General features: G+C 57.9%; 1 protein-coding gene across 2 annotated transcripts; it reads left to right on the plus strand.

Annotated features, from left to right (window-relative positions):
• The first annotated feature begins 499 nt into the window (after positions 1 to 499).
• ARID5A (AT-rich interaction domain 5A) lies at positions 500 to 14,354 on the plus strand. Of its 2 annotated transcripts, XM_047853946.1 has the most exons (7): positions 500 to 605; positions 9,190 to 9,305; positions 10,761 to 10,899; positions 11,243 to 11,295; positions 11,779 to 11,876; positions 12,174 to 12,333; positions 12,753 to 14,354. In XM_047853946.1, the coding sequence occupies exons 1-7, from the start codon at positions 602 to 604 to the stop codon at positions 13,989 to 13,991; spliced, it is 1,809 nt and encodes a 602-aa protein (XP_047709902.1). In that variant the 5' UTR covers positions 500 to 601; the 3' UTR covers positions 13,992 to 14,354. The 2 variants fall into 2 exon arrangements, with proteins under 2 accessions (XP_047709902.1, XP_047709903.1); XM_047853947.1 differs by lacking the exon at positions 10,761 to 10,899 and having other exon boundaries at positions 580 to 605.
• The last annotated feature ends 2,119 nt before the right edge of the window (positions 14,355 to 16,473 follow it).

A 16,473-nucleotide genomic window follows, 5' to 3' on the forward strand; every position in this document is an offset into this window, starting at 1 on the left:
ATGCTTTAGTAGCTGCCAGTCCCTGGCCTTGTGACATCTGCAGACATTGCCCCAAGAGTTTCTGGGACCCCACAGAATTTTGACCAAAGGACTTGCTAGTTTGGTCTGGGGTCCTTGTTTAGCTAACACCAACCGCCTCTACTTCTATGTTAGGCGGGGTGGGAGTTGGAAAATACCCAGGACTCAGTTCAAGTCAAAGTCAGATGCACTTTGCTCAACCCACTCAGCCCCAGGGTCCCGTTGACGAGCAACGAGGAATTTTCCAAGGTTAGTTTTGTCCCTAGAGGCACAGGCAGCAGCGATTCCTGCGTGTCCTGCCTATCTCAGGTACCTCGGTCTCTGAGCCTGGGGAGAGGGAAAAGCGCACTACAACTCCCAGAGGTCCTCGGGCTCAGGGGGCGGCCCCGACCCCCGCGCGGAAGAATTGGACCCACCAACCGGAGCCCAGAGCGGGGCGGGGGCGGTGCCCGGGAGGGGCGGGGCGGGGCTGTGGGGAGGAGGCAGGCTTGCTGCGCCAAGGGCCAGTTGCGCGGAGAGCGCGGGGTTGGAGAGCCGCGCGTGCGGAGGGCCTCGGGCGGGCGCCGAGGGACCTCTCCGGGCCATGGGTAAGCAGCTCCTTGGCCTGTCCCGGGACGGGGCTGGCGGCCTCGTGGGGAGGGCGAGGTTGCCCTGCCAGGTGCCCTCCGGGCCCTCGTGGCCATCCGGGCCCCCAGGAGGGGCGGAGCGGGGCCGGGGGTGGACTCCGGGGCGAAGGCGCGGGCACCCTAGCTCCGCTGGGGCGCCAGCGCCCTCCACCCTACGCGGGAGGGGTGAGGCTGGGTGTCGGCGCTCACTCTTCGAAAAAAGGAGAGACAAAAAGTTTTGGCGGCCAGGGGCTTCCCGGACGTTTATCTCGAAACTCTTTTCGTCGTCTCTTGGCTGAAATTTACCAAGTCCTGTACGGTTCTGTCATCCCACTTCCTGCTGTGGTTTCAATCTCGAGCTGGTCTCAGCTAATTTGTTGTGACAGGCTGTCCGCAGCAGTTTCTCTGCCTCCCAGCCCCCATTTGCCCCCCCCCCCCGCCCCGCCCCGTCACATCCCCGCGGTTCTCAGAACCCGCCGGCGCCGCCGAGAAGAGGCACCGGGGTCCCTGGGCGCGCGCGGGGCGCTTTCCACTGCGGCCGCCGTTTCCTGAAAGTGACTCTGCGCGGGTTTTGAAGAACTTGCTCAATGCACTTTGAAGAATCAACTGTTCCTCTTTCAGCAAAGGGGTGTTCTGATCCTTCGGCGGTTACCGGCTTCCCGCCCCCTACCCTTTCTCTTTCTCTTTTCTCTTCCCTTTTTCTCTTTTCTTCTCTGTTCTCTCATTCTTGTCTCCTGTCCACCTTCCTCTGCCCTCCCCCACCCGCCCGGGAGGAAAGAGCTATATCTTCCCTCTTTGCTATCGTCCTCTTTCTTGTGTCTTCTCTTTCCTCGGGTCTCCTGAAGGGACTAGGTGGCGGCCCCGGGAGTGATGGGGCGGGGGTGGGGTGGGGGCGGGGGTGGGGGGGAGCGAGAGAGTTGAAGCGCAGGCTGCGACCGTGCAAGGAGAGATGTTTGCCTTCGCGCTCAGCCGGAGCTGCGGAGTTTGGTGCATCTCGGTCCCTTCGCAGAGTGTCCGGGGGCGCCTTCAGGTGGGGTTCAGCCCCGCTGAAGTGGGTGGGGGGTGGCGGGGCTCTCTAAGCGCCGGACTCTGAGGGTTCAGGGTGCAAGTCCGGGGGCACTGTGCTGGCCGGGTCCAGCGTCCCTTTGTTTTCGGCCGGTCAGCTGTCAGGGAGGGGTCCGCGGGGCCGAGGGGATGATAACAGGTGCTTCTCGCCCCCCGCCGGAGCACCACTGTTGAGGGAGTCAGCGTCTCTGTGCCTACATGCCCCCTGGGGCAAAGGAGGGGTAGGAGATAGTGACTAGAGAGTCTAGCGCCCAGAGTAGAGTTCCATACTCCGCCGGAGCCCTGGGGACCCGCCTGGGGCGTGTGGAACATAGAGTGGCAGAGGTAGAAAGGACCTCAGGGGATCAGTCCCTCTTCCTTTGATTTACAGGTGGAGAAACTGAGGCTTAGAGTGAGGTCTGGCAGTGAGAGGGAGGCAGACCTCCCAAGACCTCTCCCCTCCCCCTTGCCCTCCTGTTACCTGATGGTAGGCCAGGGACTGCCCATACTCCCTCTTAGCCCCCTGGGGTCTCTACCAGGAGGGTGGAAACGCTGAAAGGCTATGGAGTGCCCCCTGGCAGGAGTTAGGCAGCCTTCCTCATGTCCTGGCTGTGTCTCTACTCGTGGGTCATGTCTTGGACAAGTCACTGAACCCAGTTTCTCCCTAGGTGGAATGGGAACACAAACTTAAAGTTCATGGGGACCTAGGAGACAGTCCTTACATGGAGCTGTTACTGTTATCAAATACCACCCAGACTTGGAGGGGGGGGGGGGGACAGTGGGTATTCAGCCTATCCTGGCATAGGGTCTTTTAGGACATACCAGAGCTGACTAAAGGGGGACAAGAGTCCTAGTGCGGTTAGGAGATGGTAGTCTCACATTTGGAGCCCCCATGCCACCTACCTTTCTATATTTCTCTCAAGACTGTCGTCTTGGCCCCAGCTGCTCTCAAACCCCGTTTTCCGGTGCCCCAGCTGAGACACTGAGGCAGGGCTGGGGCAGAAGCTGCACCCTTCGGGGGTCCCTTGTCCGGCTCATGCGTCCTCAGCCCTTGGCAGTCCTCCCTCCCCAAACTGCCCACTGGAGAAAGCTCCGCACCGACACTGCCAGGCAGCCGGCTCCTGGGCCACAGAGTGGACTGGCGGCCTCAAAGGCTGTCTTTGTTTCAGCTCCGGCTCAAACTAAGAGAAACTTAAGCCAACAACCTCAGGCGAGGTGGGGCTAGGCGAGGTGGGGCGGTTTCTGCTGGTTGTTATTGGGCTGCTGTTACCATTATTGTCGTAATTGACGCAATTGATGCAGTGCTCCCAGTGGGTGACTTTTCATGAAAGGAAGTGTTGCTTCCTTCCCATCACACCAAGGGTGAATGGGGCGGGGCGGGGCAGGGCAAAAGAAAGAGAGAGCAGAGGAGAGGAGAGAGATATAAGTGGTGCGGTCTGGCACTGGGTCTCTGACGGGCTCTATGGCTTTGAACTAGTCACAGCCCAAGCCCCTCTCTGGGGTATCAAGAGCATCTGAGATCACGTGGTCTTACTGCATCCATGTGGTTGTTTATGGAGCACTTGTTCCAGGCCTCACGCTGCTCTGGACAGTGAGATACAGTGGGGAGTGAGCAGCACAGGCAGACCTCGGATCCCACTGAGGGGTGTGGGTACACACACACACTTGGCTGTGGTTTGTGTCGGAAGCCTTGTTTCTTTGTCCTGCTTAGAACATCGGGCCCATGGGGGTCTAGCACACCCACCCATGAAAGGGATACCGTAGTACAGAAGCAGTGGCTGACTTGATAAAAGATGCAGCTCTGTGGAGCAGAGCCCCTTCCCACTCTTACCTGATTTCAGCTTGTCAGCAGAAGCCAGACTTTTTAGCAGATTAATAGGAGTGGTGTGATGGGAGATTGCTTCTTTCAGGGAGAGAAGCAAGCTTGCACCCTTTGAGCAGATAAGGAGCTTGGCGTCTCCCTGTTTCCATTAAAAAGTCCAGCTCTCAGAGCTCAGTTTTGGGACGGTCAGACTGCTCTGGTTCTGAATCCCAGCTTTGCCACTAGTAAGCTGGGTGACTTCAGGCAAGTGATGAACCTCTCGGATCCTCATGTATTGTATCTGTAAAAGGGGGGAGATAGAACCCACTGGGTGGCTGGGAAGATTCAGTGAAGCGGTGTACAAAAATGCCTAGTCCACGGCCCGGCAGAGCACTGAGCTGAGTTGGTGGAGTGTATGATTTGGAAAGGGAAGTAAGGAATCGCTTGAGAACGAGTAGACTCCAGGGAGCGTCCTCTTTTGGAGTTAGTGACTGAAACTAACCTCTTCACTGCTGTGGTTTCAGGAGCTGGGGTTTAAGCTTGGACTTTAACACAAACCATGGAGTTAAACAGATCAGATTCCTAATACCAGAAGGGCTTTGGGCAGCACGCCACCCCCAAGCACCCTGCCACCCCTGTTCACTCCCCAGTGAGGCACGGAGCCACAAGGGCCCAAGGGCTCAACTCCTGGCCCAACCAGCAGCCTCCTGTTCTCTTCCCAACAGTGAGAGGAGGAAACAACAGAGACTGTGGAGCCAAGTCCTGCTGTAGATTATCAAAGCTTTTCTCACAGTTATCTAGCTGCCCAAAACACAAGGAGTAAGCTCAACAGAAAGCACACAGGGCCTTTAAGAAGGAACGTCTGAGGACAGCAAAGGGAGACCTGAATCTGGGGAGACATATGGTCCTGAAAAAAGGAAGGTGCCATATCAGAAAGGTGTTCTCTTGGGGCGCCTGGGTGGTGCAGTCGGTTAAGCATCCGACTTCAGCCAGGTCACGATCTCGCGGTCCGTGAGTTCGAGCCCCGTGTCGGGCTCTGGGCTGATGGCTCAGAGCCTGGAGCCTGTTTCCGATTCTGTGTCTCCCTCTCTCTCTGCCCCTCCCCCGTTCATGCTCTGTCTCTCTCTGTCCCAAAAAATAAATAAACGTTGAAAAAAAAAAATTAAAAAAAAAAAAAGAAAGGTGTTCTCTTTCTTCAAAGTAATTTCTAAGTTTAAATGCAATTCAACCAAAACCCCAGTGGTTTTTTTTTTTTTTAAGGGAATGTGACAAATTATCCTGAAGTTCACATAATTATTTAAAAAGAGTAATGATGGGGGACTTGCCCTCTGGATAGTCAGTTTTACAGTTAAAACAGCATGCATGAGTACTGGCATTCCACAGTGAAGGAAACAGTAGAAAATTCCAGAAACGGTTTCAGGTGTGTTCCTTTCGTTGTTATTTGTTTTGAGAGAGAGAGAGAGAGAGAGAGAGAGAGAGAGAGAGAGAGAGCTTGAGCACACAAATCAGGGAGAGGCAGAGAGAGAGGGAGAGGGAATCCCAAGCAGGCTCTGTACTGTCAGCACAGAGCCCGATGTGGGGCTGGATCTCATGAACGGTGAGATCGTGACCTGAGCCAAAATCAAGAGTCTGACCGCTTAACTGACTGAACCACCCTGGCGCCCCTCCTATAAATTCCTTATAAACCTTTAGATTACGGGGAGAGTAGCATTTCAAATCACTGGGGGAAGGGCATCACTCAGTCAATATTGGGACACGTAACCGTTGGGGGGAAATGTGATTAGATCCCCATCTCATACCTTATAGATTCCAGCTGTGTTCACAGTAAACAATGAAATCATCATCATCATTATTGTCATTATTGCTTCCTGGATGGAAAAAGCCATGTCTGAACGACATTCCTTAGACCGGCAGTGGTTTTCTTCTTGCAAGTTGCATCCACCTTCCCGTTCCAGTGGGGCATCTGAGGCTTTGTGGCGATAGCAGGACAGTAACTCAGAGGTTGCTGGGCAGCAGCAGTCACTCAGGAGCAGGTGGGACTCTTCTGCCTCTGCAGGCTGGATGTGGTTGGGAGACTGGGATGGCCGGTCCCCGAGCCTCTTTCCTCCCCTGCAGAGCCGGGAGAGCAGCCCAGCCCTTCCTCAGAGCACTGGAAGGTATGGGAGCTGGGAACCTGGCAGGCAGGGGAACCCGCCTGTCACCTGTGGCAGGGGTTTCACACTTAGTTTTCCTAGCAGAACCCTCTTCCAAATGAAGATGATCTAGAACCCTGGGGTTCCATGACTTGGGGTAGCCAGGGACAGGACAGAGGGCACCCTGGAGAAGGAGGGAGAGGACTGTCCTCTCCCTCAGCTGAGGCTGTGGAAGTGGGGCCCAGAAGGCCCTGCCAGGCAGAGAGCATGCTAGCCTGGTTGGGAGAGAGTGGAGGCTGAGTTCATTTGGGGACTCAGCTGGACACAGAGATAAAGAGAGTGTTTCCCTTTGTGGCTCTAGGCAAGAGCTCTAATCCTTTTCCTGTCTGGGGTTAAACGGCTCAGATTGGTGACCTCCTTTCCAGGTAACTTGAGTGCCTGGCTCCAGGAGATTTTCCCCTCAGCGTGGCCCAGGCAGAGCTTACCAACTCTGGAACCAAGCAGAAGGGATAGAGGTCCTCTGGCCCAGTGGCTCTCAAATTGGCTGCCCCCTTTAAGATCTCTTGGGGAGCTTTAAACTGATGCCCCTGCAGAACCTTAAATCAGACTGGGGGTGGGGGCACAGTCACCAATGTCTTTAAAACGCTCCCTGGTGATTCTAATGGGTACTGATCCTACCACTTTATTTTTCTGCAGCTGAGGGCAGCCACTTATGAGGGTCACATACCAAGTTTGTAGGAAGGCTCCAGTGAGAAGCCCCAGGATCACCACATGTAGGGACTCAGGGTGGAGAGAGTCCTTTGATGCTGAGAAGCTGAGCAAGCAGGAAAGAAGGCAGAGAGGGTGTGAAGACAGGTGGAGAGGGGCGCCTGGGTGGCTCAGTTGGTTAAGGGCCCGACTTCGGCTCAGGTCACGATCTTGCGGTCTGTGAGTTCGAGCCCTGCATCGGGGCTCCGTTGACAGCTTGGAGCCTGGAGCCTACTTCAAATTCTGTGTCTCCCTCTCTCTCTGCCCCTTCCCCATTCGCACTCTGTCTCTGTCTTTCAAAAATGAATAAATGTTAAAAAGAAAAAAGGACAGGTGGAGAGGGCAGGAGGGCAGGGAGAAGAGCTGGGGGAAGTGGCTGTGCCCGTGACCTGGTGGACTTTAGGAATTCAGGAAGAGTGGCCAAGGGACTCCAGGGTCTTTCCCATTTCACAGAAGGGAAGACTGAGGCATAGAGTCATCAAGAACTTGGTTGGAAAGGCATCAGTTGGGGAGGTGGGGGCAGGTCAGTTGTTAACACCTGGTTATTTCTGGATATTGACCATGTCTTGATTGGTCAGAAGCCAGCCTGAGAAGAAGGCCTGAGTGCCTTTCTCTTTGACAAGCCTTAGGATTGGTTTCTCTTCCAGGCTTATTTGGACTTCTCATCAAGGCTTTTTAAATGCTGGTGATGACAACAGCAACCACGATGGTGGCAAGGCCAGGCCACTTGGATTGGTGGTCACACAGACCTTACTTTGAACCCTGGTCTCCCAGGGAGACAAGCAACTTAGCTTCTCTGGCTTCAGTTTCCCCTCTTTAAAAGGAGATCCCTGGGGCGCCTGGGTGGCTCAGTCGGTTAAGCGGCTGACTTCGGCTCAGGTCATGATCTCGCAGTCCGTGAGTTCGAGCCCCGCGTCGGGCTCTGTGCTGACAGCTCAGAGCCTGGAGCCTGTTTCGGATTCTGTGTCTCTCTCTCTGACCCTCCCCTGTTCATGCTCTGTCTCTCTCTGCCTCAAAAATAAATAAACGTTAAAAAAAAATTAAAACAAATAAAATAAAAGGAGATCCCTCCTGGAGGCCCCTCCGTGGCTCAGTCAGTTAAGCATCCAACTTCTGCTCAGGTCATGATCTTCGTTCACGAGTTTGAGCCCCGCATTGGGCTCTGTGCCAACAGCCTAGAGCCTGCTTTGGATTCTATGTCTCCCTGTCTCTGCCCTTCCTCTGTTCACACACACTCTCTCTCTCTCTCAAAAATAAATAAAAACATTAAAAAGAAATTAAAAAAAAAACTAAACGAGATCCCTCCTGAGGGCACCTGGGTGGCTCAGTCAGTTAAGTGCCTGACTCTTGATTTGGGCTCAGGTCGTGGTCTCACAGTGGTGAGATCAAGCCCCATGTCGGGATTCTCTCTCTCTTCCCCCTTCTCTGCCCCTTCCCCGCTCACGTGTGTGCATGCACACCGTCTCTCTGTCTCTCAAAATAAACGCTTTTTAAAAAAATGAGCTCCCTTCTGGGACTAAATAAGAGAACACACGTGGAAGAGCCAGGGACCCGTGCGGCACAAGCGAGTAGTTGCAAGCAGGGTGAAGCTTCCATGAGCGACCACCGAAGGGCACACCATCCCGTGGCCAAAGGTTCTGGCCTCGTGGGCCATGCTGGTGTGCGTTTGTTGTTGTCACGGCGATTCTTTTTCTCTCCAGGACAGAAAGGGGAGCTCGTAGGTGCCCAGTGGTAAGGATTTCCTGAGCTGGAGCAAACCAGGAAAATGGGAGCGTTCATACTAGGTTAACAAAAAGGAAGAGAAGGTTAGAAAGAAGGGGAGATCCAAAGCCCGGGGCTCCTGGTCTGGGGTGCACTGCCAGCTTGTCCGAGGGCTAGAGGCGGTTTCCAGTGTTTTTTGCAGGGACACGGGTGTTGTGCCCTTGCAGTTATCAGCTTGTGGCTGCCCTTGGTAAAGTCGAGCGCCTCCTGCCCTCCATGCATGTTGTTGTGAGACACGCTCCTTCTCACTGAAACCCGGCGCCTACTGTGTGGCTTCGCTGAGCCGTCAGGAAGCCACATGAGCAGTGGGCAATTCAGTCCGGATGGCTGTGAGTGGCCGAGGGTGCCCAGCGGAGCAAGATGGTTGTGCTAGGCTGGGGGCTGGGAAGGGCCACCCACAAGAAGTGGCTTGTCAGGTGAGACCCTTGCAGGTGACAGGAGCAAGTGGCCTAATGAGGGACAGTTAGCCCTCTGCCGGTGCTCATAGAAAGGTCAGATGTTTCATAAACAGGAGCTCCTAGCCTTCTCGATTATTCCTGGAGGACCGAAGCACCCGCTGTGGTGCTCTTGGGCTCACAAACATGGGAACCTCTGCAGCTTTCCCAGTTGGGCTGAGGTGCTGTGAAAACGCTCTGCCTGAATGTGGGGCAGGTTTTGGAGACAGGGTTTCCCTGAGCACCATGGCCCGACCTTACTCTCCTCTGACGTGACCCCAGGGTGGTTTAAATTTTCTTTCAAAGGATGTGGGGAGCTGGCTGGAACAGAGGAAGGAACAGCAGCAGGTGTGGGGCTCAGTCGGAGGTGAGCCTGGCAGAGAGGAGGGAGAGCAGAGTTGGCCAACCGGGGTGAGCCCACAGGTGTGTGTAAAGGGCCAGCCTGTGTGCAGCCAGGGACCAGGAGGCAGGGGACACTTTGCCGAAGGAAGGGGAGGACTCGCTCCACACCTGGTGGGTTCAGATGGGGGATGGGAGGACCTGCCATCTCTCCCAGAGGACCTCTCCTCGCTGCCTGTTCTTCTTGCCTGTGTCTCAAGTGCTCTCTCTCCCCCCTCCCCCACCCCTTCCCCTTCCCGTCTTTGCAGCACCTCCTGTCAAAGGGAAAAGGAAACAGTCAGAGGAGGGTGATCCCCTAGACCCATCTGTGTCCCCTCAACGCGATGGTGAACAGAGCAGGAGCCAGAGCCCCATCCATCTGGAGGTGAGTTGGGCGACCCCTGGGGGCCTCTTCCCTGCCCCTCCCCCCCTCACCTGTGCACAGCCTCCCAGGTGAACTTCGGGACTCCCCAAGCGTTCAGGAGGATGTGTTCCCCACGCTCCAGTCTGCTGAGCCGGGCCCAGCCCTCAGGTGTGGGGAGCTGGGAGCCAGGGACAGGAAGATCCTCCCGTGACCCATGGCAGGGGTTTCAGACTTAGTTTTCCTAGCAGAACCCTCTTATCAAATGAAGATCTGCCTGGAGCCCCGATGAATGAAACCGATAAAAGCACTGTTTTAAGATGTAAAACCACGTGTACATCTGTGCATCCCTCCAAGTTTACAGCGTGGGTATTAGAGTCCCTCAGCGAGATCACTAAGGCCATTTCGGTGAGCAGGGTCTGAGAGGGAGCCGTGGGCGACCCAGTGGAGCATTGGCCTGAACGTCCATTCGTCTTGGCCGTTTGCTTTGGTGGCACAGCCTGGAGTAAAAACCTGATTCACGTAGAAGAGTAGTTGCAAATGGTAACGGTTTTTCACAGCTTGCGCGGAAGAGCTGCCGAGGGAGTGCCTTCATTCTGAGGCCTGCACAAGACCAGCTGCCTTGGTCTCCAGTGCGTCACAGTTTCATAGGTGACGCGTGAGTTTGCGTGCCATTCGTTGTCGGAGGTCTTCGTTCAGTGTCAGAAACACTGAAACGGTACTTGAATAGAATGTTTTGGGAATGCACAGCTGTCTGTACTGTTCTAGGCCCTCATGGTTTACATCCTTCTGGTGTTTGGGGCCTTTCCATCCAGGACCTGGGAGCTGTCTGCTCTCCAAGCCCTGAGCCCCAGCTCAACCATACCCCACTGCCCTGAGCCACCAGCCAAATGAATACCATCAGCAGACACTGCCCCTCTGGAAGCAGGAACCGAACGTCCTGACAGAAGTGTGTCAGGAACCCAGCCTAAATTCAGCACGCAGACTGGCAGCTCAGAGAGGCAGGCCACCACAGCAATGGCTCAGTGGACACAGGACCGCGCAGTGCCAGAAAACACCAAGCACCTTTGCTCCTTCGGCTTGGGGACTCTGAGCCTGCCACCAGGAGCTCACAGTCTGGTAGAGGAGCTGAGACACAGATAGAACAAATCCAGAGCAAGATAGAGAAGTGCTCTGTGCCTGGAGAGAGGCCTGGGGAGCTGCAGGGCTGCTCCTATGGCTGTCTCTGGAGCTGGGCCTCTGGGGACCCTGACTTGGGGTCCTGGGTACTAACAGCTGACAACTGCGTCTTTCTGATGCCAAGAGACAGATCACTCCAGCCCAGAGCCGTAAGCTGGATGCTGGGAGCCTGCTCCCTCCTACGGGAGCCTGCGGTTGGGGACCACATGTTTCATTCCTCCCCAGCAGCCAGTGGCTCCGCCTGTCCCCAGCCACCCACCAACTGGGGGCTCATCCCATTGCCTCCTGTTCTTTCCCCAGGACTCCCCCGAGGCAGGCGGGGAGCGGGAGGAGGACCAGGAGCGGGAGGAGGAGCAGGCCTTCCTGGTCAGCCTCTACAAGTTCATGAAGGAGCGACACACGCCCATCGAGAGGGTGCCCCATCTCGGCTTCAAGCAGAGTGCGTCCCTGGGGTGCAGGCAGGGAGGGGGAGCCTGGCAGGGGATCCCATCCAGATAGGGTGTCAGGGCAGGCACCTCCACTCTGGACACCCCTGGGTGATGCCAGCCCACAGAAAGGGCACCCCCCTCCAGGCACAGGGCTGCAGTGGGTGGGGCCGGATCTCTGTCCTCCTTGGCCACTGGACTGCCAGTGCACAGGGCCTAGTCCACCCATCCATTGCAGTGGCCCTGTCTGGGTGTGTGCTGGTTCTGTGCCTGCCTGACAGGTCCACGGGAATGGGCTGCTGGTTGTGCCCTCCCCCTACAGAGGCTGACAGGGGCCCTGCCCTCTCTTTTCTCCAGTTAACCTGTGGAAGATCTACAAAGCAGTGGAGAAGCTGGGGGCCTATGAGATGGTAAGGAGGCACCTCTGGGTCCTTGCCATGCTGCATCTCCCAGGCCTTCCCCACTGCACCCTGTGGGGTCTGGGGAGGAAGGGCCCTGTCCCCACCTCCAGATAGGAGGCAGAGGCAGGGTCCCAAATCCCGCCCCTTCCCTAGCTCTCCTGCATGCTATGTGCTGTGGGGGAAGAGGGCCTGCCTTGCCGGCTTGTACTTTGCTGCTCAAAGCAAGTTTTCCTGTCTTCCCATCTGTTCTGTCTTCCTCGTGCTCCCTTTGCCTGGAAAGCTGCTGGGGCCAGCAGCCGGGCAGTGGCCCCTGGGAGGGAGGGCTGGCTAGCGGCCAGGCGATCCCCTTCCCAACTCCCCGCCGCCACTGCTGGGGGAGAAGCAGCTGCAAAACTGCAGTCCCTGTCCCTGTCCAGTGGGGACCTGGAGCTTCCAGGACTCCACCAGCAGGGGAGGGTGTGCCGGTCGTGCCCTCATGAGGTGCCCTTGCAGGTGACTGGCCGCCGCCTCTGGAAGAACGTGTACGACGAGCTGGGGGGCAGCCCGGGCAGCACCAGCGCGGCCACGTGCACACGCCGCCACTACGAGAGGTACGGGGGCCCGGGCCCGGGTGAGACTGCCTGCAGGACACCTCGGCCCTCACCTCGGGGCGGGGCGGGGCAGAGCAGGACCTGGGGGCAGGGGGCGGGGGGGGGGGGGGGGCGAGCAGGACGTCCACACCTCCCACTGGACGTACAAGCCTGAGCTGCCTGCACCGCATTCATCACCGCCCAGGCCCAGCTCAGCCACACCAAGCGCCTCCTGGGCCAGATGAGGGAGAGAGGTGGGAGGTGTGGCACGTGCCTGCCAGGCTGGCCTCCTGGTGGACACGCTGTGCTCCTGCTCAGGCTGGTGCTCCCATACGTGCGGCACCTGAAGGGGGAGGACGACAAGCCACTGCCCCCTTCCAAGCCCAGGAAGCAATACAAGATGGCCAAGGAGCCCCGCGGGGATGACGGGGCCCCTGAGAAGCCGAAGAAGGCCAAGGAGGAGAAGCGGTTAGACCAAGTAAGCTCTGAGCCTGCCTGGGCCACTAGCTGACCCCAGGCCTCCCTGTCCCCTGGTCCCCTGCCAAACACCTCCCTCTTACCACCCACGTCATGGCTGCAGAGCACCTTGCCCAGGATAGCCAGAACCTACTCTGACGGTAGATCCGTGGGGGGCTCCAGGGTCATGGTTGTGCCCGTTCAAATGAGAGGCCCTGTGGGGTCTGAACTCCAGCCCGCACCTCATTCACCAGGCCCTGTGTCCTGATACCATGCTGTGCCCGTTCAGAGGACAGGAGACCGTTTGAAAAATTTTCACAAAGGTGCTGAAAGAGTGAACAGAGGCTCTTGGGACCCCTCTGTGACTCTGCTCCATAGGGCCCCCAGGTCAGGGTATGTGGCTCACACCCAGCCCTGAGGCATGAACTTTTCTCATTCCAGATGATGCCAGGAAAGACCAAGACAGATGCTGCCACAGACCTGGCACAGCTTCCTAGCCAGGAGCCCCCCAGGGATGGCACAGAACAGCCAGGCCCAGCCCTGGGCACCTCTCTGCCCTTCGTGGGTGCCAGCAGCTGCCCTGAGGCCTACAAGCGGCTCCTGTCCAGCTTCTACTGCAAAGGAACGCATGGCATCATGTCACCACTGGCCAAAAAGAAGCTCCTGGCCCAGGTGAGCAAGGCGGAGGCCTTGCAGTGCCAGGAGGAGGGCTGTCGCCACGGGGCAAGCAGCCCTAATGGGGACCCCCAGGCATCCCCAGCTGTTCACCTCTCCGAAAGTCCTCAGAGCCCAGGAAAGCCAGCTGAGAACTCCAGGCACCGGCTGACCCCTCAGGAGGGTTTACAGGCACCTGGTGGCAGCCTCAGGGAGGAGGCTCTGGCCGGTCCTCGCCTGCCAGCGCCCATCTTCACTGGCTGTTTCCATGCGTACCCCACCGAGGTGCTGAAGCCCGTCAGCCAGCACCCCCGGGACTTCTTCCCCAGCCTTAAAGATGGGGCGCTATTAGGGCCCCCTGGCAAAGAGGAGGGCCTGCTGGTCAAAGAGCCCCAGTTGGTGTGGGGCGGGGATGCCAACCGCCCGTCTGCATTCCATAAAGGCAGCTCGAGAAAGGGCAGCCCCTACCCCAAGCCCAAAGCCTGCTGGGTGTCCCCCATGGCCAAGGTCTCTGCCGAGAGCCCTGCACCCCCACCTACCTTCCCTAGCATCCCAGGCCTGAGCAACAAGCGCAGCCTGGAAGAAGAGGGCTTTGCCCCTGGTGGCAAAAAACTGCGGGCAGTGTCTCCCTTTCTTAAGGAGGTGGACGCCAAGGAGTGTGGGGCCAAATCCGTGGGGTCCGGCTTGGCCGTGTCCTGCCTGCTGGGCCCAGCGCTGGGGCCCACCCTCCCCGAGGCCTACAGGGGCACCATGCTGCGTTGCCCGCTGAACTTTGCCGGCACCCCGGACCACTTAAAGGGCCAAGCCACACTCCCCTTCAGCCCCCTGGTCATCCCTACCTTCCCGGCCCACTTCCTAGCCACTACAGCGCCCTCCCCCATGGCCACCGGTCTGATGCACTTCCCCCCGGCATCCTTCGACAGTGCCCTTCGCCACAGACTTTGCCCAGCCTCGTCTGCATGGCACGTGCCACCTGCCACAACCTATGCAGCACCCCACTTCTTCCACCTCAACACCAAGCTTTAGGTCTGAGCCCACGGGGCTGTGCCGTGCTGTGCAGGGTCTGAAGTGGCCTGAGATGGGGAGGCACTGCCGGGGGTCTGGGCTGGAGCCTCTTCCCCGGGAGAGCTTGGCTGTGCCCAATGCAGGAACGTGCCCCCTGTCTGGGCAGCCTGGCACAGAGAGGGAGGCAGCGGGAAAACTGGGTTTGTCTCAAGGAAGCAGCCCAAGCCTGTGGGGCCGTGGGAGAAGACGGTGCTGGGCTGGCAGCTCCCAGCTAGGTCCCCAGAGCAGAAGCCAGGAACGTGGTGAAGGGCCAAGGAGCTGGGTAGCAGTTTGAGGTATGCAGGCTGCCCATGGAAAATCCAATAAAAGACCAATGCGAATCCACCCAGCCCTGAGGTGTGCATGGTTTGGACCTTCACAGGGGCAGGTGAGGCTGGGGCGTGTTCGTGGGTGGAGACGTTGGTGACAGGGCTGGGGGAGCCAAGGAGAGAGACCTACCTTGCATCCACTCAGATCCAAAATGCCTCCACCCCTGCCGAAGGGCAGGGGGTCAAGTCTCCTGTTCATAATTCAGCAGGCTGCAACATTCGTCCTGTGCTTTCTGTCCACTTTCATAGTAGAGTCTCAGGGCAACTGCCTGTCAGGTGGGGGTCTGAGGCTCTGAGAGGGCTGGTGACTTGCCCTGGTTCCCCCAGGTAGTGATTGAGCAGAGCTAGCCACTTGGGTGTGATTCGAGTACTCAGAGCTAAACCACAGGACCCCAAACCATGAACAGCAGGAAGAGCCCTGGGGGCCAAGGGTGTGAGCAGGGAATCTGATCGGTCTGTCCTGGTGGTGGACTTACAGAGCCTGCTGCTCAATCCTCCCAGTGAGCCCCCTCACCTGCCCAGGGGTGGCCCAGGAGGTTCCCGATTTGGGTAGGCACCTAGAGGGGAAGGGGAGTGAAGGGGGCAGAATCTTGGCCTGGGCATCTGTGTTCATTAGATACGGTTGTTCTGGGGGCTCAGACCCTGCAGCCTAAACAACCTCCTTGCTAAAGGCTCAGTTTGGGGAGCTGTCTCAGTAGGAGGGAGGGCAGGAGGGCCCCTTTCAGAGGCTTCCCGCTCCTCCCCAGGCTGCCTGGCCTCAGAGGCCGGCACAGTAACCTGCTGAGCTTCATGCGTTCCTGCAAAGGCAGTGCTGCTCCAGAATGCAGGGATGGTAGGGGTGGGGGCCAGGCCCCCAACTTCCAGCCTCCAGCCTCAGATTGGTCAACGGGGGCCTTTGACCTGCGCGGTTGGAACTTCCCTGCCTTCTGGGATACTCATGACCTGAGGTCATGGGAGGGGCAATCTAGCGTGACGACCCCGCCCCCACCCCCACACTTAGTTAACAGATGTGTAGGCTGAGGCCCCCCCATGGGTTCTGTTTGCCCAGTGCCACCGCTGAGTATGACAGAACCCAGACTGGGGCACACACAGCATTTCTGACACCAGGGGGTGGGCTACCAGGGCTGAAGCATCCCATCCAGCCTTGCCTCCAGCTTCCACCCCTGGAAGCTTCCTGTGGAGGGGGAGCTCAGATGGGCACAGGCCAGAGAGCTGCCCTCCTAGGGGTGGGGTAGCCAGAGGGTGGTAGTCACCGCTCCTGGCTCTGCTGGGGGTCCCTCGATTCCCCACCTCCTTCCTGGGCGATGGCCAGATACCAGCCTGAGTAGCGGCATGACCTCCAGTCCCGAGCCCCCTGTTCCCACATGCTGCCCATCTCTCTAGGCTCCTGGAATCTCTGGTGAACAAAGAGGGGCGGGAGGGCTGAATTCTGCCACCCTCCCTGCGAGTGCCCTGGGTGCTGGGCCACAGGCCACGGGGTCAGATCCCCTAGGTAAGGGGGAGGCGAGGGCCACCTATTGTGTGCAGGGTCCTGCCTGAGTTGGGGCACGGCCACTGAGGTCCTTGTTATCTGCAAAGCCACAGTGCCCCCCGTTCTGGCACAGAGGTGGGAGGTGCGCACCAGGCAGAACTTGGGCACAGGATGTTCAGAGCTGTGATGGTGGTGCCCTCTGCAGGCTGTTTGGGGGACTACGCCTTGTGGAGAGGCTGCGACCTGAAGTTGGCTCCTGAGAAGGAGGTTGTGGCCCTTGCTTGGGGGTCAGCAAATACCCAGGGCTCAATGTGGGCATGCTTGCTGGGAAACTTCTGCGCCCTGCATTTCCAGTGTGCCGCTTTACATGATTTTTCTCACTTGCCCCTCATGATTCTGGGGAAGGTACTGTCCTGATTTACAAATGAGGAAACAGCTCCGAGAGCTCTATTAGGTTCAGACGCTGCTGACAGGCAAGCCTGACTCACTGGAAGGACATCCTGCACGTGCTTCCTGGGCACCGCCACCCTACGTGCACAGGTGTGCTCCAGGTCCTGCTGTTTTCACCCTATTCCTTTGCATTCCTCCTGTGTCCTGACAGCCCTTACCTCTGCCCTGGGGACCCACAGGCCAGCAGGACTGGCCAGAATCTACCGTTGGGGCA

The sequence above is a fragment of the Prionailurus viverrinus genome, chromosome A3, assembly GCF_022837055.1.
Source record: "Prionailurus viverrinus isolate Anna chromosome A3, UM_Priviv_1.0, whole genome shotgun sequence".
Lineage (NCBI taxonomy): Eukaryota > Metazoa > Chordata > Mammalia > Carnivora > Felidae > Prionailurus > Prionailurus viverrinus.